At 33.9% G+C, this 26274-nt stretch overlaps 2 protein-coding genes across 13 annotated transcripts; one reads left to right on the forward strand and one right to left on the reverse strand.

Moving 5' to 3' along the window:
• Positions 1-16188: 16188 nt before the first annotated feature.
• Positions 16189-22693, reverse strand: LOC114295821 (putative amino acid permease 7). Of its 12 annotated transcripts, none has more exons than XM_082919468.1 (9): positions 22424-22688; positions 22271-22327; positions 21775-22011; positions 20451-20544; positions 19389-19603; positions 18665-18798; positions 18337-18564; positions 17275-17677; positions 16189-16987 (listed from the first exon to the last, which is right to left on the reverse strand). In XM_082919468.1, exons 3-8 carry the CDS (start codon positions 21899-21901, stop codon positions 17276-17278), a joined length of 1200 nt encoding a protein of 399 aa, XP_082775594.1. In that variant the 5' UTR covers positions 21902-22011; positions 22271-22327; positions 22424-22688; the 3' UTR covers positions 16189-16987; position 17275. The 12 variants fall into 12 exon arrangements, with proteins under 12 accessions (XP_082775594.1, XP_082775591.1, XP_028095915.2 ...); XM_082919467.1 differs by lacking the exon at positions 16189-16987 and adding an exon at positions 17090-17196; XM_082919465.1 differs by lacking the exon at positions 22271-22327 and having other exon boundaries at positions 21913-22011; positions 22424-22693.
• A 2017-nt stretch (positions 22694-24710) lies between these two features.
• On the forward strand, positions 24711-25781 carry LOC145821410 (uncharacterized). Its single transcript, XM_082917920.1, has one exon. It carries the CDS (start codon positions 24711-24713, stop codon positions 25779-25781), a length of 1071 nt encoding a protein of 356 aa, XP_082774046.1.
• The last annotated feature ends 493 nt before the right edge of the window (positions 25782-26274 follow it).

Here is a 26274-nt window from a genome sequence, read left to right on the forward strand (position 1 = left end):
GTCAACAATTCTGAAACAAGGCTAGCAGTCTAACAACTTCTTTGACATAGGCTATCATTCTTTCATCTCGGGCTGCATACTCGCCTGTTGCCTGGTTCATTATAAGTTAGGAGTCACAGAAGATTACCACTTCATCGGTTTTCATTGTTGCTGCTAGCTTCAACCCTGCGATCAGTGCCTCTTATTCTGCTTCATTGTTTGAGGCCTTGAATCCCAAATGAATAGATTGCTCTAACATTCGCCCATTTAGCGATGTTAATACTACTCCTGCCGCTGCTCCTTGACAATTTGAACTTCCATCAGCAAGCAGGTGGAAGGAGTCGCCGATGTAGATGTCACAGGGCTTTGTTTTCTCTTCTTTCTTCGGTTTTTCTTGAGTGGGGTTCTTTGTCCCCAGCTGGGTTTCTTTCTGCTCTCCTCGACACCCCAAGCCGCGGCTCATCGAAGTCCGACATGGGATGGCACCAGGTGTGAACTTGGACACAAAGTCGGCCAAAACCTGGCCCTTAATTGCTGTTATGGGCCTGAACTCTAAATCATATTGGCCCAACACTACTGCCCATCTGGTTACCCTACCTGTCAGATCTCCTTGCTGCAACAGAGACTTCAAAGGATGCTCAGTTGGTATCACGATTTTGTGGGCTTGGAAGTAGTATTTAGTTTCTTCGAAGCCATTACCAAGGTTAGTGTCAATTTTTCCAAGGGTAAGTACTTAGTCTCTGCGCTTGCTAGGATTTTACTCACGTAGTACATTACCCTTTGTTCTCCATTCTCTTTTTTGATTATCATTGAATTCACTACGTGTTTTGAAACTGCTAAGTATAGGAACAGTTTTTCTCCAGGAATTGGATTTAACAGAATCGGAGCTGTTGTCAGGTACTTTTTTAAGTCGGCCAAAGCGACTTCGCACTCCTCTGTCCAAAAAAAATTTGTGGTCTTCTTTAGCAAACTAAAAAATGATTTACACTTATCAAAACTTCGGCTAATAAACCTGTTCAGGACTGCGACCCTTCCAGTCAACATCTACACTTGTTTTGCCGATGTCGGGCTTTTCAAGTCAAAGATGGCCTTGATTTGATCCGGACTTGCCTCAATGCCCCTTCTGGTGACCAAGTACCCTAGAAACCTACTAGACCTGACTTCAAATGCGCATCTGGAAGCATTGAGTCAGAGCCGATATATTCTCAGGATATCAAAAACTGTCTTTAAGTTAGCGAGATGATTCTCAGGTTCTTTGGTCTTCACGACCTTGTCATCAATGTACATTTCTATTGTTTTGCCAATCAGATGTCTGAACATCTTGGTCACCAACCTTTGGTAGGTTGCTCCTACATTTTTCAACTCAAAAGGCATCACTCTATAGCAATACAACCCTTTTGGAGTAATAAATGCAGTCTTCTCCTCATCAGGAGGATACATCGCTATCTAGTGGTATCTCCTGTAAGTATCAAGGAAGCTCATCCCTCCATACCTTGAAGTGGCATCTACTAACTGATCAATCTTGGGCAGTGGGAAACTGTCTTTGAGACAAGCCTTATTCAGCTTGGTGAAGTCCACGCAGACCTTCCACTTCCTATTTTTCTTTTTCACAATAATTGTGTTAGACAACCAAGTTGGGTAGTTTACCTCCCGAATGGCTCTGTCCTCTAACAATTTGTCCACTTCCGCCTCTACTACCTCCACATGAAGCAACGTCAGCCTTCTTACTTGTTGAATGACAGGTTTAGCTGACATGTCTACATTTAGTCTATGGAAAGTGACCTCGGGGTCAATGCCAGACATCTCGTATGGCGTCCAGGCAAAAACCTCTATGTTTGCTCACAAGAATGCATCTAACTCCCTTTCCTCCTCCTCGGCAAAGCCTGAGCCAAGAAAAAGAAGCGTTCTTCATCCCATTGTTGGACCAAAATTTTCTTCAAGGTTTTCTTGCTCTTCTCGGATGGTTCTTTGCCGACATCATCTATAACTTCCATATCTTTGTCTTCAATTTCTGTTGTCTCTATATCTAGGACGTTGTAAGTAGATTTCATTGCTGCCATGGAGCAATTTTTTGCATGCACCTGATCCTCTCTAACTTCCTCAATTCCATGCTCCATTGGGAACCACAACAATTGGTGCACTGGTGAGGAACAACAGTCATTGCGTGTAACCATGGCCTTTCCAAAATAACATTGTAAAGGGAGGGAGTGTCAATCACTGTAAACTCTATGCTTACCCTCCTGGTGCCTACCTGCACCTCCAAATTTATTGCTCCCAGGGGCCATGTCGGCGTTCCATTAACCCGACCATCGAGCTGAAGGACTGCTCCAAATTATCGTGATGAAGGCCAAGCTCCTTGTAACACCTGACATACATGATGCCACAAGAGTTACCTTGGTTGATCAGAATACACCTTACTTGGCATTCTCCAATCTTGAGGGTCACTACCAGAGCATCGTTGTGTGGATGTTGCACCATGTCTAGGTCTGTTTCAGTAAAGGACACCATTGGTTCTTAGTACTCGTTTGTCCTAGGCCTCTTTTGCTGGACCTGATTGTGACAACCCTCACTACTATTTACTGATAACGCCATTGATTAGTGCTAATCTATGATTAAGCATGTTAATTGACTGATTGACTGAAATTCTGAACTGATTGATTGAGTGTGTTAGTTTGAATGCAATTCTATCTGTTGACTGTTAAATGATCTGTCCATGTTTTATGTTTTAAACTGCAAATCGAAGGCCTTATCGGCGGCCGAATCTGAAATTGATTAATGTTTTATGCTAGTTAGAATTTATGTGTTTTTATGGTATATTTAATTGAAATGTGATTTGGTATGATTAAATTAGATTAATTATTGATAAATTACATAAGTTAGACTTATTTACCCTTTTGCCACTTAGTGGCCTATCTCTACAACACTTTGAGACTTGATACTGTATCATTTCATCAGCCTATTTCTTGAGTCCAAAATCGACTAGAGAGAGAGAGACTTAGGAAAGAATTATTTTCAACAAGTTTTGCTAAGAGAATTAGAAGATTGAAGAGAGAATTGTAAACTTGTGCCCCTACACCTTGAATTGAGACCTAAGGTAGGATATTCGTCCCTTGGTTTATGTATTTGAGTTGTTCTTGCATGAGTCTTGGAAGGGTTAATAATTTAAGGCATGTATTAGTTTAAATTGTTAAATTGGAGCTTAAATCTTGCATGCATGTGCATATCATGGAGTTTAAAGTTGTTTTCATGGAAATTCTTGAATGCATATTTACATTTTGGTTGAAGTCCATGAACTCACCATGTTTTGAAGTTAAATCTTGCATTTGATCTTGTTTTAGAACATTGGAGTTTCAAGGAACCCATGCATGTGTTGAATTTGCATTGTTCTTCATGTTTTTGAAGTTTTGTTTGAAAATGTCTTTAATTGAACTACCTTTGGGCTTTGATTTCTCAAATTGATCTTTGAAACATGTCATATTTTGAGTTCCCAAGTGTTTTCCAGAAAATTAGCCCAAAAGGATCGAATTTGGTACATTTAAAGTTGATTTTGAGCTTGAGGTTCAAATCTGGAAATTCCAGATTTTGGACTCACACTCGAGCGAGGAACTCCACGCTCGAGCGTACACACTGAGTTCATGCAGTCCGCTCAAGTGGGAAAAGTGATGCTCGAACAGGAAATGCGTGTATCCAGTACTTTGCATTGTTTTACAGTCCGCTCGAGCGGGGAAATGCACGCTCGAGCGGGGACCCGAGTCACACGCTCGAGCGGGGGTCGAGCGCCCGTCGAGCGTGAATTTCGTGCATCCAGTACTTTTACAGTCTGCTCAAGCGGGGGAAGTCACGCTTGAGCGGAGCTCTTTGTCTGCATGTCCTCTCCAGCGGGGAATCCCACGCTCGAGCGGGACCCTTATTTTCTGAAAATTTTAAAAAGTGTTTAAGAGTGCATCTTTGCATCCTCATTCCATCCTAGGCATTCTTAGGCCTAGTTTAAGGCATCTTAATGAGGATATTGATGTAGAACCACACCGAGGCAAATTAGGGATTAAGTTATTATTTTCCCAACTGTGTAGCTTAGTGTGTGTTCATTCTGTAACTGTAGGGTTGGTATCCGAGGACGCTCAACAATGTTGTAAAGATATGTTCAATCATGAATATTTTCTGAATGAACGACTGTACTGCTTTCTAAAATGATATTTCTTACTGAATGAATGCTTGTCCTATTTGCGAACTGTATTCGTGGCATCCATAGCAATTTACTGTTACTGTACTTTACTGCTACTGTCACAGAGATCTCTGTCGGTTCCTATGTTGGAACCACTACCGTTTACTGATATGATGACCATCAACTGACTGTTCGGTCTGTTAAGACCTACTGTACTGTTTGTTATTGGATGTACCACTTATGACTGCTATGATTGAAAAATTAATATACTGTTCAAATGACTGTTTTAAATACTGAAAGGACATTCACTCTTAACCTCTTTACGCATATGTTATTCACTGGGGTTTAGCTCATTGCTCATATATATATGTAGGTGTACAGGCACTAGACCGTTGCTAGGAACGTCAGGCTAAGCTCCCGTTTTGTCAAGCCAACCACCGCGCCTCACTGCGAGGTTCCAAGTCCTTCAAGCTAAGGCTTTTTGAGGTGTTTTAGATTTCTCCTTTTTTGTATCTGGTTTTGTAATACTGTATAGACTGACTGTACCTGTACTGTACTATTATAATAGGGATTAAGTCCCTATCCTGGATGATTGTATATGTGATGTATGTACATACTGTTTTTGTTTCGAATGTGAATATGTTATGAAAAGTCTTTTTGCATACAGACTGTCACAGCTCATTGGACATCTTTTAATTACTGTTTTGGCTTTCGCCAGCCCCTGTACTCTGTCTTACTGTTTTACTATTAAGCAGGCCTTCGGTAATCTCGGATTACTGGCCGGTTACGGTGCTAAACCCATAGGGGCGAGTTTAGGTCGTGACACTGATATACATGCTGTAAGTGCTTTACCCTCTGAGTCTCCCCACGTACCTCATTCTCATTGACCATCGAATGAATCACATTGATCACCTGAGGTACATCTGCTTACCGTTGTGGTGGTGGTGGAGGTGGTATTGTTGGTGCCTGGGGCAGTCTTGCCTGTTCTTTTCTCGTTCTAGCCTCATCTATCAGGTCCCTCAAGTGACCTTGTCTGACCAGATCTTCCAAATGTGTTTTTAGGGCTCTACACCCCTAATTTAGGTGCCCGTCCTCATTGTGGTAGGCGCAGTGTTTCTCAAGACTTCTCCCTATAAATTCGCCAGGAATTTTCTCTAGCGCTCTATAATACGGTTGGTTTCTAATCCTTCCTAGAACTTTATAAACCGGGATCTAGAACACAATGGTGACTGCCTGTGTAGCTCTTAGCTCTATTTCTTGTCTATTAAAACTTGTATTACATTAGCCTCGCTTCGGCCAGTCATTCCTCTTCTCCTATTTTGGCGCCTTTGTTCCCGGTGTATCCTTTTCTGCTCTGGCATATTTCTTGATTTTTACCATGAGCTTTCCATACTCTTTGGCAGAGTCTTTGCCAATGACTTCCGAAGCGTGTAATCATCCCCCAGCCGTTCTTAAAAGACACAACCGCCAAATCCTAGTTACATCCCAGTATTCGGTTAAACACCTCATAATACCTTTTGGCATAAGCCCTGAGGCTTTCACCCTTACCAATTTTCAGAGCCATCAGGGAGTCTACCCTCAATGGTTGCAATTTGTTTGTAACACACCTGGCCACAAACATCTCGGCCAGGCCTTCCCAACTCTTCACAGTTCCTTTCAGCAACTTGTGAAACGAATCCGATGCGATTTCCCCAAAGGATGAAGGGAACACCTTGCATAGCAACGGTTCGTTCCTGGTATACAGTGCCATTGAATTCAAATATAAGCCGACGTGAAAGTTCAGATCGGACTTACCGTCAAATATCTGGAACCTCAACTTATGGAACCTTTTTGGGGCTTTAAACTTATCTAACTCCATTGAGAACGACGTTCTTGGCTTGACCGAAGATGTGACCTTGGCATTCTACCGCTTCCTCTGGAGGTAGTCCCTCAAATCCTCCTTAGTCCGACCAGGAGCTCGGCTGTCAAAGGATTTTAGCCTTTTTGGTGCGCTGCTCCCGGTGTCGTTATGCGTCTTCTTGGTCTTCTCTTTATTTACCGTGTCAAAACAAAGTTCCTTCCTTTAAACATGTCGATCTTCCCTGGCATAAGTTCCCTTGGTATGAGGCGTCCTCTAAGACTCTCCTTTCATTGACTCTGCTCGCCCAACATCCTATGAAGGTTGATGTGAGCGTTCCTTCTGTCTGTCATGCTGAGGGACTGCTGGAATTGCTTTTTGCCTCCCTTTCTGGGTGACGTTCTTGGCCGCTGGAATCAATGTGTCCTTCAATGGAAACGGTAGCTGCATGATGTTGTTTTGTATCATGAAGTTAACAACCGATTGTAGGTCTGCCAACTTGTTTTCCATTCCCTTCATCTCGCCGTCCCTCCTCGAGCATCTAGCTTTCCATACTTAGAGGTCGCTTTTGTTGTAATACTCGTCTCGGCCTGCTTTCTTCGAGAGGTCTCTTTCTTGGCCGACGTCCTTTTCCCTAGGATTCTGATCCCGTGTTCCTTCATTATGGTTTTCCTCTTCTATGTTAAGATTGGCCAATTTACCACTCCCACTAAGGATATCGTCCCCAATCTTCTCTTTCTGCCCGTCGTTGGCTATCTATTCTCCTTACGTTCCCACAGACGGTGCCAAGTTGTGGGTGTTGATTTTTAACGACACAACCAAACGGGAAACTCAACTAGAGAGCACCAGCAGAATAGATTAAGTCCGAACAACCTGTCACAGAAAGATAAGAATTTGGCGGTGGTTTGTTCACCCGGGGGCACTCCAACGATCAAGTTAGCAATCAAATATCTCTCAAAGATAGCAAATTGTGCTTAACTCACAAGAAAGAACTTACTGCTCACAGTATATCACAAATAAAAGCATCACAAATAAAAGCCTCCCTTAGACCCACAAGGGTGCCTTACTTATATAGCCAGCACTGAACTGATCCCTATAGAAGCCTCACTTCAGTGGACTCAGGCTCAATGCTTATCCTGGACTCTCAGCTAGATAGGGATAAATTCCCTAAGAGTTTTGTCTTTACCCAGACTGAGATTCTCCCATGTTCTAGGACTCTTATCCTTTATCCGCTTATCTCAGATTTCGGTATCTCCGCAGATAATCTCGGCCTAGCTGAGATCACTTTGGCATCAAGATTAGGCCACGTAGCACCTCAGCTGACACTCCGGTGCCACCTTAGCCACGTGCTGTTATTCACAAAACACTTCCCTACAATTGTGAGACTTACAAAATAAATAATTTAGATCATCGATGTGGATTTAAACTGAAACCTACAAGAAGAATATGAAAAATTATGAAAAGATGAAATATAGAAAGGAGTTTATCCTACACTTGTACATCTCAGCCAAACACTCACTTGTTTTGACTTGTCAAAATTGGTTTTTAAATTTAAATTCGTATTTTTTTTATTAAACTTTTTAAAAATTTTAATCGTATTTGAGAATATTTTTTTAAAAATTAATAAATATAAAAAATATAAAATTTTATGTGGTGAGTGAGCTGAAATTTCTCTGTAAAGACAAAGTTCTCTATACTAAAATTTTTCTGTGTTGAAATTTCTCTATGAAAATGTTGAGAGACCCAAACTACTATAAGAATATTAAATGTTATTTATCTTATAAAATCTTAATATCAGATACCTTATACTAAAATCCCAATTTTTTTATTATAAATTTTATACTTTTTAAATATATTAAAATTAGATTAAATGAATTTAAAAAATAAAATATATTTATTGAAGTTTAAAAATTTTACTCAAAATAAAAATATACAAATTTAAAATTCAAAAATTATTTTTAAAAACTCTAAAACCTGATTCAATTTTTGGTAAAAGACTCTGTATTGATAGATTTTTTTAACCAACAAAACATACGCCAAGACAACCATAAAATTTGCTTAAAATTTCGATAAAATATAAGTTTGTTTAAAATTAAAAAATTATAAATATCCTCTTGTTATAGTTTTTTATTTAGAAAAATTAACAAAAAAAATAAAATTTTTAACTATTTTCTTACACAATAATAAAATTACATGAATTATTAATTTAAATATATTTATTACATCATTAAAAATTATTAATTGATTTTATAATTTATTAATAAAAAAATCATTTATTATGCGATTATAAACTTAAAGGAGTAAGATGTAATTTTTAAAACTATAAAAAAATTTATATTTTAAATAAATCTTATGAAATGTATTTATAATTTATCCAAAAAAATTTGGCCCAGTTGGGTGCTAGGGAGATTCTATTTTTATTGTTATTTTTAGGGTTAGTGGCACTTTTCACTGCTAAGGTTGATCTTATTTTACTTTACCACCTATATTTTAAATTGATTAATTTGTTCCATATACTTTAAGTGTAGTTTAATTTAGTATTTTTTTATCTAAATTAAAGGTTAAAATTAATAATTTTAAAATACTTATCACCAATTTTCTTAGGTGTACGCAAAGACAAATTTAACGAATGATCAAATTGAAACTGAACTTAAAATACTATAAAGATTAAATTGTTCAAATTAAAATAATAAGGACTGAAGTGAAATTTGTTTATAAATTTATGATACTCTCTTGAGATTTAGACAAACTACAGCAAGTCTTACAGTTTTAAAATAATTAAATTGAGTTTCCTTCGACGATGTTTAGATTATGAACTTGAGTAGAAATTTAAAAAGAAAAAAGAAAAATGTGGGTCAAATATAAGTAAAATATAATTATATTTTATTCATATTTCACATACTTTTTTTCTTTTCCTGTTTAAATCCCTATTCAAATTTATAATTCAAACATAGTTAAAGTTTTAATTTATATAATATTATATTTAATCTCATTTTCATTAATAGTTCATTAGTAAAAAATATTAAAACAATAATATAATTTCTTTTAACCAAACCAGGTATGCAGAGACTTGGCATCGCGACAAGATAACAACTGAAGTCATATCAAATTGATGGTGTAGTAGAGTAAAATAAAAGGGTACCAAAAACTTTATTTAATAATAACAAAACATATATATTGGAGTTTCTATTTAATTACATTATCAGAGCTTAGATTATGACTATAAAGTGCCTTGTGCCTACCCACGCACTGGTCCTGACACGTCACCTGAAAGTGATAAACAACTATAAGCACATGACAGAGTGAGAAATATTATCCTAAGAGTGTAAGGGCATAAAAATCACCATGAATAATTAGTGGCTAAACAGAACTTGATATTAAAATACAGAGTATATAATTCTGAAATTATTTAACATATAATACAAAATAATTATAATCACAGTACCGAACGGAATAGAACAGATGTATAGACTCAAGAGGTGGCTCATACGAACTCTAGATGTGGCTCTCACAATAGTATAGTACTTAGCTCCGTACAACACTTTGCTCCACACCAGAAATCAGAGTGTCAATGAATCCATAACAGACAGAGGGCCACAAGGTGACCATTCAGGAGGCAATGGTTTATTTAAGTCTCCCAAAGCATGAGACTCTCATGGTGATACTTATAAAATCACTGTTAAATACTTTTTTAAATCAAACCACATATCCATGGATTTTAATTTAAGCAAATAGAGTTCAGAAAGTAATCCATGTAATTAAAATAGTAATATAATTTATAAAACATAACTTACGTAAAATAAATTATAGTAATTTAAAATAGACGTAAAATATATTATAGTGACTCAATGTATTATATAACTCACCTTAATATTAATTTCTTACTATTTTTCTTTTGACGCTACTTTCCGAGGTCTTTGTTTTTTTTTTTTTTTTCATTGGCTTACCAATCACTCCCTTTTATACCCAAGTTTGAGCAGGTGACTCACCCTGCAATTATTACCCTCCATGTTGATTCACTTCCCCTTTTACTTAGATCCAACACGTGGTACGCCCGTAGTTGTCCAGCAAATTGGCCACCTTTCACCTAAATTTCACCATGGGCCAACTAATTTGTCCCAACTAATTTAATAATTAATTATCATCTTTTGGTTAAACACAATAATTCCTAATTTAAATTAAATTACATTTTAACACATACGATTATAAAATTAAATATTCTTTTTCAAGCATCAATTTAACTATTTTATATTAATTCAGCTTAAAGTATTCAAAAATAGAGATGTTACAATCTTCCCTTTTTTTTTTGTTTAAATTTTGTTCTCGAAATTGATTTATATGTCTTTTCATTTCCGCTCAGCACATAGATACATTTTTTATTTATTTATAAATTTTTGAACTTTCTGATCAAGTACAATAGAATTTTTTATTTTTTTGAATACTGAATTGGAAATTGTGTGTATTTAATTATATTATAATTTGGGTGGGCGCTTGAACCCGACACCCTTTGTTCATTTTTTTTTTTACTATAACAAATATAAATTATATCTAATATCCTTCACTACTAGAGTATAAATATTCAAATTATGCACACACAATATATATATATATATATATATATAATCATATAAAATTATAATATAATTAAAATCATATAAAATTATAATATAATTAAATCGACTAACAAAATATAATATTTAGGTATTAATTATCCGCTATCCTACTTCTTAAATGTATGTGTGTCCAATGCTCTAATAATGATTTTTTTTTTGAATATATCATTGCTCTGATACTATTTTGTCACGACGCAAATCCGGTACCCAGAGGCTTGGCATCGCGATAAGATAATAACTGAAGTCATACCAAATTGATGGTGCAGTGGAGTAAAATAAAAGGGTACCCAAAACTTTATTTAATAATAACAAAACATACAAATTGGAGCTTTTATTTAATTACATTGTCAAAACCTAGATCATGACTATAAAGTGCCTTGTGCCTACCCACGTAGGTGTTCGCGGATCGATTTTGTGCGGTTTGCGGTTCGGTTTTGACCCGCCCGCATCTATGCGGTTTGGGAAAAAGTCAACCCGCAACCGCCCGCAGTGCGGTTTGCGGTTTGTACGGATAGGGTTTGCAAATGTGCGGGCGGTTGCGAGCGGTTTGCGGTTTACACTTTTTTTCTTTAAAAATTAATTTTCGAGTTTTTTTTTCCCAGTGAATTTAGGCATCAAATTCATTTTATATATTTGTGATAACAATTTTTTGATGAGTTTACAAATAAAAGTTGAATATCAATGCATTAAATGAAAGTACCCAAAACAAAGAGATCCTACACTAGCATTTTTGCCATGAAAAAAATGTATATCAATGCATTAAAGGTTGTACTCAATTAGAATTGCTAGTTCAGTAATCAATAATCAAACTATAAGTTCCATCGACCATTAGAAGGAAAATTTTATTAGAAAAAAGTGGATGAATCACCAATGAAAATCATATAAGAAACCAAGTTTAGGACTTGATAATTCTACGGCATTAAGAAAGTTGAGAAATACTTAAAAATAAGGATCCTATAGTGTCATAGATAATATAATGGTGCTCCTATAAAAGTTACAAAGTTGGTATATAAAAAGTAAAAATAATAATAATAATAATAATAATTAAAGTGCGGGCGGTTTTTGCGGGTTGCGGGTTTAAACCGCGACCCGCCCGCAACCTGCAAATTTTTCATATTTCAAACCGCATCCGCCCGCATTATGTTTGCGAAACCGCCCATTTATATGCGGGTTGGGCGGATTGGGCGGTTTGAGCGGTTCGGATAAACTGTTGCCCACCCCTACGTACTGGTCTTAACACGTCACCTGAAAGTGGTAGACAATTATAAGCACATGACAGAGTGAAAAATATTATACTAAGAATATAAAGACATATAAATCACCATGGATAATTAGTGGCTAAACAAAGCTTGATATTGAAATACAGAGTATGTAATACAGAAATCATTTAACATATAATACAAAATAATCATAATCACGGTATAGAACAGAACAGAACATATGTATAGACTCAAGAGGTAGCTCGTACGAACTCTAGAGGTGGCTCCCACAATAGTGTAGCACTTAGCTTTATACAACACTTTGCTCCACACCAGAAATCAGAGTGTCAGTAGATCCATGACAGACAGAGGGTTACAAGATGACCAATCAGAAGTTAATAGTTTACTTAAGTCTCTCAAGGCATGAAACTCTCATGATGGTACTTATAAAATCATTTTCCAATACTTTTTAAAATCAAACAACATATTCATAGGTTTCAATTTAAGTAAATAGAATTCAGAAAGTATTCAACGTAATTAAAATAATAATATAATTTATAAAACACAACTTACATAAAATAAATTATAATAACTTAAAATATACGTAAAATATATTATGATAACTCAAAATATAATATAACTCACCTTAATATTAATATCTTCTTATTTTTCTTTTGACGCTGCTTTCCGAGGCCTTTGTTTTCTTTTCCTTTTTGTATTTTCTTTCTTTTCGTTGGCTTACCAATCATTTTCTTTTATACCCAAGTTTGTGCAGGTGACTCACCTTGCAATTAGTACCCTACATGCTGCTGATTCACTTCCCATATTACCTAGGTGCAAGGTGACTCACCCTGCAATTAGTACCCTACATGCTGATTCACTTCCTTTATTATCTAGGTTCAACATGTGGTACGCCCACAGTTGCCCAGCAAATTGGCCACCTTCACCTAAATTTCACCGTGGCCCAACTAATTTAATAATTAATTATCATCTTTTGGTTAAATACAACTAGCCTATTACTTGTGTTATGCACGGAATAATTATAAATATTTATATTTATTTTATTTTTTTTAATATATAAATTATATTTTTTAATATTTTTTATAAAAATAATTTAACAATCTTATCACTAATCATAGTGTACAGGAGAAATTAAAAAAGCTACTGCAGTAACTATACACGAGTTGTATCTATAATTATTTGTATGAGGGGATTTTAAATGCTAACTAGAAATTTTAACCAAATAAATAAATGCAGGCATGTGGATTAGAAAAAGTTAATAAATGCTGATCAGGAGATTTTGAACAAATCAATAAATGCTGAGATTTTTTTTTTAAATAAAAAATTTAGAAAATTAAGATTGCGAGATTGGAGCTCCTATAAGGCTTGAGGTTTAAAAACCCCATTTTTCTTAATATATTTACAATTATCTATATATGCGAATTGCGATTTTTAAATGTCTTCTTTTTTTCCTTTTTTTTATATTATATTAAAGTTTAATATTTTGATAATAATCATATGTGTTGGACTTTTTAAGGAATTAAATGTCTTCTTTTTTTTTATTATATTATATTAAAGTTTAATATTTTGATAATAATCATATGTGTTGGACTTTTCAAGAAATTTTTTTTTATCCTTGTTCTTAATACATTAAAGTGTTATTATGAGGGATAATAATCATATGTGTTGGGACTTTTCAAGGAATTCATATTTGTTAGATTTCAAAGATTTTTTTTTTTTTTTTTGCTTGTTCTTAATGCATTAAAGTGTTATTATGAGGGTAAGACTTGGGAGTTGGGGAAGTTAATAAATGCTAAGGTTTTTTTTTTTTTAAAATCAAAAAATCAGAAAATTTAGATTGGAAGATTGGAGCTCCCACAAAGTTTGGGTTAAAAACCCCCTTTTGCTTAATATATAGTATAAATAATCGCTAATTTCAATTAAATTATATTTTAACACATACAATTATAAAATTAAATATTCTTTTCTAAGTATCAATTTAATTATTTTATATTAATTTAACTTAAAGTATTCAAAAATAGAGATGTTACAATATGTATATATATATATATATATATATTCTTGTACTTTCATGTCATTTATGTTAATTTTGATCCATTTAATTTTATTAAAAAATTAACTTTATGTTTTTTTTAAATTTTTTTTAAAAAGAGATTAATATAATTTCCTTTATTGTAACTTTGTGTATTTATTTGGAGTGTTGTGAGAAGTTAGTTAAAAATTATTTTTTTAAAAAAACAAATTTCTTATCTTTTTATAAGTAAAAATATAAAAAGTGATGTGAACTAAGTTAAAAGTCAAAATTTAATTTTTAATCAACTTGCCAAATAAACCATTTATGGCTTCAAAAGCCATGCAGCTCTATAGGATATATATATATATATATATATATATATATGTATTTTAACACGAAATAGCTTTATTCGGGGGCAATTTGGAAAGTGGAAAAGTCAATTTTTTTGACTTTTTATCAATTTTTTCAAAAAAATTACAAAAAAACCAATTTTTTTTTACCAAAAAAAAACCAAAAAATCAAAAAAAAAACTTTTTATCAATTTCTCATAGCTTCTGATTGTACTGGTGTTTTTGTTCTTCACTTGTACAGATGTCCTGCTGCACGTCACCACACCAGACTCACTTGTGCATAAAAATTAAAAGAATAATGTTTGAGAAGTCGAATTTGACCCCCTTAATTTCCTTAATTCTCAATACGACGTTGTTTTGGGGATTTTTTTTTTCTTTCTCCATTTTTGACTCTGAAACAGGGAGAGGGAGAGGGAGAGGGAGAGGGAGAGAAGCAGAGGGGAGGGGAAGAGAGAGAGAGAGAGAAGACGATCGTCGATCGCCGATGCCCAGTCACTGATCGTCACCCAGCCGCCGGTCGTCGTCGCAGCCCAGCCCCGCCGTCGCAGTCCCCTCCTTCCTCCTCCTCTTCTCCTTCTCTGCTTCTGAAAGGCCCCCTCCAGTCTCCTCCTTCCTCTTCCTCTTCCTCCTCCCCCTCCCTCCTTCCTCCTCCTTCTCTGCTTCTGAAAAAAAAAAAAAAAAATTAGGGGGATTCGGGGTAGCTCATTTCGAGCTACCCAGCACGACTCAAATTAAAAAATAAAATCAGAAAAAACAAAGAATGGGCCTTTTCAAAATATGATTGGTAAATTATAACATTTTATTGGTCCAACATATGAATGCGTGATGTTTCTAATTTATTAGATAATTTTTACATTCTAAGGCATTAAAAAGAAAAAAAAAAAAAAAAGAAAACATCTAAAAATGCATAAACGGATCATAAAATTTAACACAACCTTTTTATATGGAGTGAGTCTTACTTTTATGTATGTCTCATATTCATTTGAGAGGATCATATCATATTGTGTGATTGATTTTTATGAAAATAGATAAATTGAAAAAATGGAATTAATTACACTTTTCACCTTTATGGTTTGACTCAAATTTCACTTCAGTCTTTATAGTTTCAATTTGAACAATTTGATTTTTACATTTTAAGTTGAGTTTCAATTTTGATATTTCTGTCTAATCTAGAAGTTAAAATTAACAATTTTGAAATACTTATTAATTTTCTAAAGTTTCAATTTGATTTATCTGTTTAAATTGGAGATTAAAATAAATAATTTTGGAATCCTAATCAATTTTTTTAAGTCTATACATATACAAAATTAACAAAAAATTTGATAAAATTATCAAATTAAAGTTAAACTTAAAGTTTAAAAATTAAAATTATAGAGAGTAAAATTAAATTTAAATTAAAATATAGAAGTGAAAGGCTTGTCTCTATCCATTGGACGGTGCTGTTAGGCCCATGAGACCTATTATGGGTCATGTTTCGTTAATCTGAACTGTTCAATACGTAGAGTTCGTTGAATATTTTATCCTTGTAAAAAACTACATTCATCGGATATCGATAGTTATTTGATTGGATTAGATTTTTATCAATTTATTTTGCAAATTATATTTATAATTGACAAAAATCTAATCCGATCAAGTAACTGATATTCGATCAAAATAATTTTTTATAAAAATAAATTATTTAATAAATTTTAAATATTAAATAGTCCAAATCATTAAAATATGACGTGTGATAGACCCCAGGTCTAATAACATACTATGATGTGATCTCAAATCGAGAAGAAGCTTGACTTTAAAAATGAAAAATAAAAAAAATGGGACCTTTACACAGAGCAGAGATCATTCTCAGCTGATATGATATTGCATAAGACAAAGAATGGTGCTTTCGAGAAGAGTCTTGTTCTAAAAAAATAACATAAATGTGGATTTGGTGATCGGATCCAAACTTACCCAAATTGTGTGATTTGGACTAATTTTTTTTTTTTTTAATTTCAAATCCCAACAACTCCCAACAAATTAATCAAATGGATAATGTTATTCAAATGTTTTTTTTCACAAATCAATACACTAAATAATCAAATTTAGAGAAAATAAGCAATAAAAATGAGAGGCAAGGATTATCTAATTAATGATATTAGAATTCGAGGCAGCATAAAGTAATTTGTGTATACATGAAGGCGGGTTGATTCAATTTGTAGGTACATTGACAATTTTCAAACTTACCTGTTTAAGAACGTCTCCAACATTAAATCAAAAATTTTATTAAATTTAAATAAAAATTTAATTTGATGCCATTCACTTCAACATTAAATTAGAATTTTATCCAATTTTTTCACATCCCTAGTTGTCTGGAAGAAATCGGGTAGATGTCTTGGAGGTCATCAGCATATAAACAAAAAAGGCTATCAAAATTGGGTGGACATCTAGGATGATGTCCGACTCAATGGTAACAATTCAAATTTGATAAAAGATGAAAAGCTCCCTTCATTTGATGAAATTTTTAGTTTTCCCTCATTTGATATGAATTTGATGCCAATATTGGATTAGAGCATATAAAGTATGTTTGTTTCATCAAATTTAAATTTGATAAAAGTCTAAGTAAGGGTTGGAGACGCTCTAACCTGTCCGACTCACCTTCTCAAACCGCAAAGGTTGATTTGAGTCAATTTTGGTCGACACAGGCTGCCATGTTGAGATTTCTTCACTCACCCCTACCAGAATTTCTATCCTCAAAATTTTCAAATGAGATTATCATGTTAGTCTGTAACAACCACACATTCTTCACCACTCATAGCTTTCAGTAATTATGCAACAACTAAATCCAGAAAAAAAAAAAGAAAAAAGAAAAAGCATATATCAACAATTATGCGTCCAGTTCAAAAAAAGAAAAAAAATTAAAATTAAAATTTTAAAAAAATAAAAATAATTATGAGTCATTTTTCATTTCCAATCACAATTTACAATGGGAGGACTCTTTTAATAGATTATGAACATAGCTTCTCCATAAGGAATTTTTATAGACACCTGAAAATAAATATTTACTTTAACCACATTGCTCAACACAAAACATGTATACTCAACAAAGAATATAAACAATAATACCTTAGCTGAATTTTGCACTTATAAGTCCTCCAACTGATCCGATCAAGGCGAACGTTGTCACTAGCAAGTAAATAATACTGTAAACGCGAAGAACAATCCATTTTCTTGTCCACCTTCCGACATTTTTCTGCGTAATATACATTTCCACGGGGAAATATATATCCAACGGCCAAGCAGTCAAGGTTCCCGCCACTCCAAGGACTTGGTTGAAGTACGGGAAGATAATTGCCACACTGGTTGTTGAAGCAACATAAGTAGTTCGAAAACACAGCCTGAGAAGATTTGATCTAAAAGCAGGTAATAATGGGATTTTGAGAATGTAATTATTATTTACAAATCCACTGTTTGGGTACTTCTCTGCAGCCCATCTTTCCACAATTGCAAACACTGGCTGACTGTATAACTGAAAAACATGAAAATATACAAAATGAGAATTAAATTAACTTTCATTCTAAAATGAAAAAATTAATAAATGATTATACTTAGCAGATTTCATTCGGTTGGCTGTATGTATGGCAGTTTGTTTATACAATAGTTCCAGAGAACCCTTTTCACCATTCAACTTTCATTTAAATTTTACTTCGGTCTTATCTTCTAATTGTGACAATTAAGTTCTCAAACTTCAACCTCTATTTCATTGTAGTCCTTCCATCAACTCAAAATTTTTTTAAAAAAAGGACAAACATTGGTGACGCGATGCTCACGTGAGCATGTTTTAAGGGCATTAAAGAAAAAAAATTATGAAAAAAATTGCACTTTTAGCTATCAACTTTCACTCAAATTCCACTTTGAATCTTCATGTTTTAACATTTACTCATATTTTAAATGGTAGGGTGACATGGGGGCTACATTGAAATTTGGGTTGAAGTTTAAAGACTTAATTGTCACAATGAGGGACTAAAGTGAAAGTTAGCGGGTCAAAAATCTAATTTATCCTAGTTTTGGCCATTAGAAAAGAGATAAAAGCTAGCTCCACTAGTTGTTATAGTAATCATAGACACATATGAACTATAGAATGAAAAAACTTTGGATGTGGCAAATGCAGAATATAATAGTTTTTACCAGATATGATCCGACTAAATGAACAGAAACACACACATTAGCAAAGTCTATGAGCCAATATGGCTCGTAGAATCCAAATCCTGTCAAGAGGTTTCCCGGTGCAGAATTCCCAAAGGCTGCATAGCCAAATCCGCCACAGAAGATGTAAAAAATGGTTGTAATACAAGTCGCCGTCACTGAAGCCTTCTTCATGGTAACTTTTTCTGACGGAGGTGACTTCAAAGTGTCCTACATGTTTGGGAGTTGCATCACTAGCTTAATTGTAAAATTATTCTTTAAATGCTGATTTGAAATGAAATTTGCCTATATGAAACACAGTTCTCCACACCTGTATCTCAAGCAGAATTACAGAGAATGGATAGGCAAAAGCAATGTCACCGAGCGCTTGAGATACCAACAGTACTTTTTGAGTTGCAGTAGAAGTTGAGACCCCTACAATGTCACCCTTAATATATCCATTCCCTGCAATTTTATGTTCCAGAAGCACAACTTGATGCTTTGTCAAAGAATCAAATTTGAAGGACTCAAATATGTTGTAGATGTAACCTGCATTCTTTTGACTTTGGACCTAAGAAGCACGGATATGGACACAACAATGTTTAAATACTTAAGAAAAGGACAAGCGGGGATACAACCAAAAAAATAATAATAGTAATTGTATGTTTTTATTTGCTATGTATATGAATATAAGTTTAGGACACAACGACATGAAAGGAATCAATGTATATATGGGTGTATTTTTGTTTTCTTCTATTTTTTCCTTATTTGCTTCCATATGTTTTACTTTGACCCCAAATTAGCTTCCTAATTTTTTTTTTTTTTTTTAAAAAACTCACAAAGGTGTCTTAAGGCATGTCCAAACACCGGGCACACATGTCCATGAAGTATCCCTAACGTGTCCTACAATACAAATAATTATTTAAAAAATTGACACCCAACATGGTGCGTCAGACACGTGGATGTGTGTCCATGCCATTTCAGTGTCCAACACAAGTGGGACACAGACACAACACCCATCTTAGAGTGTCGTGCTTCTTAGGTTTTGACCGTACCTATTAACTTTGCTAAACCAAGTGCCGATCCGATGATAGCATAACAGAAGGACATGATTGTAGCAACAGTTGAGAGCCATCCCATGTTGTGGAAATCAGGTATCTGACACATTACAATTTGTATAATTCCAAATAGAAGCATATAAGAAGTAGTTCCATATTCGCAAGCAGCCTCACGGCCTTCTTTGTGATAACAATTTGATTTCTGAATTGCCCTGGTCCCATTCAAGAATCAAACAATAACTATTAAGAAGTCATTCACAATATAGAATAAACAAGAAACATTCATACTGCATCTGCAGCTACTACAAAACCAACAATTATAATAACAATAATCCATATATGCTTCATCGGAAATATGTTTTTCTAACAGCACAGACTAAAAATTGAAGATTTCAAACAGTGGACCTTGCTGCTTAAATCTCTGAAATCTGTATAGTTCTTAAGTTTTCATCTGGATAGGCTTTATTGAATATATGAACTCGACATGGTTACCAGCAGGATGATGGTACAATTGAAACTGCAAAGTTGTAACTTATATAACCCAATTGAATTTTCCCTGCAAACTTTCCTTCTCAAGACAATTACTTTTTTTTTTATGAGTGTTTGAAGAGTCAAGACAATTACTTAAGATTCTGCTTAGCATCCAATAATAAGATTGCACTGCCATGAAACTATTGAAGGTAAAGGTTTGTTTATTTTTCTTATTCATCATTTAAGCATGTCTACACTTCTTGATTTGCCTAGTCATGACTTTGTATAAAGAAGATTATTGAATCTGATATCATCCATCTTAGTGACAAATTACACCGTGAAAGATCAAATATGAGACAAAAAGACTAATGTTGTGTTTGGTTGGGGGATTTGGGGAGGGATTTGGAAAAGGAAAGGGAAAAGGTGTGTGAAACTACGTGAAATGTGAGTACATTTTATTCACATTTCACTTACCTTTTCCATTTCCCTTTCCAAATCCCTTCTCAAATCTCCCAACCAAACACAACATAAAAGTAACTTTTGTAAAAGAATCAGTCATGTGAGGATTGAGGAAATTTATGAATGTACCTCATGCTGATGCCAGATGTAATGGTATATACAATTCCACCCTTAAACATACTTAATCGTATGAGAATACTGCAAAGCGAAGCACTCCTCTTTCCTGAAATGGCAGGTGCAATGTCAATTCATCAAGTGTTTGCCCACAATTATGATTGCACAATTTCTCAGGTAAAAGATTTAGGATTTCATCAAAAGAATAGTTCTTCAGAGGCTAAGATGTAGATGACCACAGGTTCAATACAGTTCAAACTCTATAACAAATATTGACACCATGAATCATGGAAGATAACAATGTTAGGTGGCACCATTTTTCTTTTATTTGTTGCCATAGACCAATTTCGATTAAACAGTCCAATATGTGAAATTCATGGCTATGGTGCTCAAGAATCCATTAAGATGTATTGACAACCAGTTGCGTTGGTATATAACTAAAATTTTCCATCATTCTTAATTAGGGAATTTTTGCTAGCTTTCTGAGCTCAATTACAAGTTGCTTCCAGTGCATAAACAGAAATTTAATGGTTCTGCTTGTAAGAGTGCAATGACTTAACAACACTAACCCTTTCTACAACTTATTTTGTCTTCTAATGTGCTCCTTTGTTTAATTCCCAGAAAGAAATTATAGTGTTTTTTTTTTTTTCATTTATATTTCACAATGATATTGGATTAAATTGAGAAGGGGAAAAGCTAAAAGAGTTTCAGAAGTATTTTGTAATGTATAAAGTTCGTGTATGTGTTGAAATTCAAGCTAACAAGGAGTTCCAAAATCCTTTATGCTCAATTTGGGCTATGGTGAACCTTATGAGAGTCGAATGGAGGTTCTTTCGAAGTCCCAAGTAAGGATGCAAGGCTTTTAGACATGCTACTAAATCGTGGTCATATATTGCCAAGCCTTTGATCCCAAGCATAACCAACTCTAAGCAAGAATGAAGAGTTAAAAAGAGTGGAGTGGTGTCCAAAGATGGCGATTGGGTGGGGATGATGTGGGTGTATTGATGCAAATTAAAATTTGTCTTCTTAAACCTATACCATTTGAGCGTGTGTTGCACTCGTTTAACATATCCTGTTTTTTGGTAAAGAATTGCTTACTTGCCCCAATAAACAAACAACTTGGCAATACTTTCCAATTCATATCCTGTTTTTTGGTAAAGAATTGCTTACTTGCCCCAATAAACAAACAACTTGGCAATTACTTTCCAATTCAGTTACACTTAATAACTGAACCCACTTAATAAAAAAAAATTCATAGAATCTCATTTTCTACACAGTGATTAAAGTCTAGATGTTGCTTGTGACCCCAAAGAAAAGGGGTTCTTAGTCACATTATCACCTAAAATCATCTGAACAGCTTCCAAGAAGGAGCGATTTCTGGTTGGGCCGTTATCAGAGTCGGGAGATTTGTAGCAGTTGGTGACAAGGAAGGCAGATATAAGTGCAATTGATGCAAAGAAGAGCATGGACAATGGACCTGCAATCCAACCTAGCTGAGCGATGCTCCATGCCAGGGATAGAACCCCAGAGCCTACAAGTGCTGTTATAATGTGTGCAAATGCAGTCCATAAGTTCCCTGAATCATAACAAAAAATTCATATTATTTTACATATCAATTATATGTATGAAACAAACTAAAATCCCCAAAAACATCTCTACTGGATCTAATACTACCCTTTTATTAATTATGTCACATCTTTCTTGCACTTTCAAAAAATGTTGTCAGAAAAAAATAAAATAAAATAAAAATTAGAAAAGCCAATGGACCAGTAAGCCAAATCAAATGAAACTAAACTCACATACAGAAGTTTTCACATGTTCACTGATACACTTACTTTACACATAATTCTTCACTTCAATCACAATTCTTGTATATTTTGTGATGGGAAACACTGAATTGAAGTTGGGGTTAAAGATTACAACAAAATAGATGCTAAAAACAGAGAAAAGAATGTTTAGCAAAACGAAGAAGTGAGAGAGTGACAAACCAGTTCTCATGAGGGAAGGTTTGAGGGGTTCAATAGATGAAGAAGAAGAAGAAGGGAGGGTTGAATGCAACAAATGGGTCTTGTCAACTCCATCTCCTTCTCCATCTCCATCTCCTCCTAATCCCATGGTTGTTCAAAAAAATCTCTTTCAGTGTCCCCAATCTGTATGTATTTAATTTACAGGTAAACAATACACTGGTGGGCTTTTTCTAATACAAAAATCACTCCTCTCAGAGAGAGAGAGAGAGAGAGAGAGATCTTCCATGAATAGAGGAGGTCAATCTTTACGTTGAAGAGAAGATAATCTGACAATGTGAAAAGACATTACTACCCTCCAATGATTTTTTAACCCTCAATTGAAGAAAAACTTATTGGAAAAATATCACTTCAGTGTACATTTAGAAAAATATTGTCAAATTGATAAATTATATAAAATTAAAATTTATGTTAAATTGATAAATTATATAAAATTAAAATGTATAATTATAAATTTTTTCTTCAATTTGTAATTAATTTTTAAAAATTCCACTCATATGTAATTTTTCTAAAATGAATCACCTTGCTTGTTTTCACATTTCAAAAAATATTTTTCAGAAAATTCTACTTTCTTTTTTTTTGTATTTTTTTGTTTTTACTGAATTTTTTTTAATATTTTAAGAAACTTTTTTACTTTTTAGACGCTCCTAACATAAATACACATAAAAAGTAAAAAAATTATAATTTTTTTTTTAAAAATTTACAAAATACCAAAAATATAAAAAAAAAATACAAGAATTCAGTACATTTTTTTATATTTTTATGTATTTATTAATTTTTTAAAATATTTTTTCACAAATTTTTTACTTTTTAATTACATCTAAGTAAGGTGTATCTAAAAAAATAAAAAAAAATGTTTAAAATTTAAAAAATATTTACTAAAAATAAAAAAATACAAAAATTAAAAAAATCAAGGGGGATGCACCAATAAATCCCAAATTAATAACTTATGCACTGTTTAGTCCTAAAAGTTTTCTTATAGACTGAAAGGTCTCATTACAATGTTAATAACATCAGATACAATGTTAATAACATCAGAGTCATGTTACAAACATTGGATTTCAAACATCTAATGTTCATCAAATTTCAATAATGTTTGAAAATATAGGATGAAAAACATCTAATGTTCATCAGATTTCAATAAATTTTGAAATTATAGAATGAAACATCAGATCATTTACATCATTCACATCATGTTGATGTAAAAATGAGACTAAATGGAGCATAAGAAAACTTTTAGGACTAAATGGTTCAACGTTTCAAAAATTAGGACTTATGGGTAAATTTTCCAAAAATGAATTTTTAAAAAATTTAATTCAAAAAACTTAAATCAAACAAGCTGATTAGTGTCCAAGAGCATCACGTGTCACTATATCCAATTAATTATCAATTATTGTACTTCTTTATATTCACTCATCATTAACAGAAATTAGTGTATCAATCATATTCAATTTTGGTTCCCAAAAAAAAAAAAAAAATCATATTCAAAACACCAAAAAAATCTTTTCTGAAAGGGTCATGCTACATCCCCCTAAAAAACATCCCCCTAATCCCCCTAATTTCCATATTAAGTAAAAAAAAAAAAAAAAAAAAGGAAACAGTTGCCAGAAATGGAAATTAGGGGGATTAGGGGTGAGGTTTTTAGGGCTACAAATCATTTCCCTTTCTGAAAACACCAAATAACTTCTCCATTGAAATATGAAAAGCTCTCCCATCATGGGGGTTGGAATGTGCAATTATTTCTGTATTTATGAGCATCTTCAACAGTTTAGTATTTTTTTTATTTAATTTGAGTAAAAAATGACTCATTTTCTCAATTTAATATCAGTTGCTCCAACGATGCATCAAAACCCGTGGGTCAACTGGATGGTCGACCGGTGGGTCAATCGGTAATGGTAAATATATATATATATATATATATATATATATATATTTTACCTTTTTGAACTGTTTGAACCCACCTATGTGAACTGATCTATGTGAACTGGGGGAGCGGCGACCAGTTGGTCGACCGGCGGGTCGACCGGTAAAAAAATTAATTTTTTTGTATTTTTTTTTGGTTTCCCTCCATTTCTGTTCCTAATTCTTTTCCTATTTCTTTTTCCCTCCATTACATATATGTCGTTTTGGTTTACCTCTAACAATGATTTGCTTCTAAAATCTCATATAAACACATTATTCATATGCCAGACAACTTCACAGACAACTTCACACAACTGACACGATCATAGCTTAAACAAAACAGAGCATAATGAATACCTTCAAATCCATGATATTGACTTCATTTTCATCCTCTTCTTCTTCCTCCTCCTTTGATGATGAGTCTGGTGATGAATATATGGTCACACTTTTAGGAGCTTATGAGCAGAATAATAGTAGTATGCTTCAGATTATTAAGTCAAGCGATAGCTCAAAGAAAATAGGTGGTTCTGTTGTAGGTCATAAGTATATACGCAGAGATAGAAGGCAGGGTCATGATAAATTGTTTGCAGATTATTTTGCTGTAAATCCAGTATATTCACCTACAATATTTCGGAGACGTTTTCGAATGCGTCGTCCTTTGTATCTGCGAATTTGGAATGCAATCCAAGCACACAATTCATATTTTGTTCAAAAACAAGATGTAACTCATGTAGTTAGATTATCTCCCCTACAAAAAATGACTTCAGCGATGAGAATATTGTCATATGGTGTTGCAGCAGATGCAGTTGATGATTACATACGTATCAGGGAAAGCACTGCAATTCAAAGTTTGCAACAATTTTGTAATTCAGTGATTGAAATCTTTGGAGTAGAATATCTGAGATCTTCGACACCAACTGACATTGCTAGATTACTTGCTATTGGGGAGGTTCGGGGGTTTCCGGGTATGTTGGGAAGTTTAGATTGCATGCATTGGGAGTGGAAAAATTGTCCAAAAGTATGGCAAGGTCAATATGTAGGCCATCAAAAAAAGCCAACCATTATTCTTGAAGCAGTAGCTTCTTATGACTTATGGATTTGGCATGCATTTTTTGGAATGCCTAGCTCACACAATGACTTGAATGTGTTGGACCGATCGCCTTTGTTTTCTGATCTGGCGCAAGGTAAAGCTCCCCCTGTCCATTACATTATTAATGGACATAGTTACGATATGGGTTATTACCTTGCTGATGGTATATACCCTCAATGGGTAACACTGGTTCAAACAATTTCTTCTCCCCAAGGAGCAAAGAGACAACATTTTGCAATGATGCAAGAGTCTGCTAGGAAAGATGTAGAGCGGGCATTCGGAGTCCTTCAATCTCGATTCGCAATTATAGGTGGTGCTGTACGTTTTTAGGATCCGAAAATGCTTGCCAACATAATGAAGAGTTGCATTAAATTACATAATATGATTGTCGAAGATGAGAGGGAGGAGCACCTTGATTTTGATTATGAAATTTCATCAACCAACACACCAGTGCAACTTTCCTCTACTCCTACCAATGACTTCCAATCATTTTTGTCTCGTCATTTAGGTATTAGAGATAAGAATACATATCATGCCTTCCGTAATGATTTAATAGAACATATGTGACATCTTCATGGTGAAAACTAGATTCACCACATCAATATATGTAATTTTGTTTATAGTTTTGGAATGGAAGGTTGTCTTGTTTGTAATCTTCATTATAATGCACTATATTAACCAAGTAGTTCAGAAGTTATGTGATTAGATGTGCTATTGTGATGATCCAATCTTTAATATTCAGAATTGTTCTCTGTTCCTTTTATGAGAATTACAAATGATAATAATTATGTCTTAAGAGGTTACAAATGACAATACCATATAA

The sequence above is a fragment of the Camellia sinensis genome, chromosome 3 (genome assembly GCF_055761805.1).
Source record: "Camellia sinensis isolate YWXY chromosome 3, ASM5576180v1, whole genome shotgun sequence".
NCBI lineage: Eukaryota > Viridiplantae > Streptophyta > Magnoliopsida > Ericales > Theaceae > Camellia > Camellia sinensis.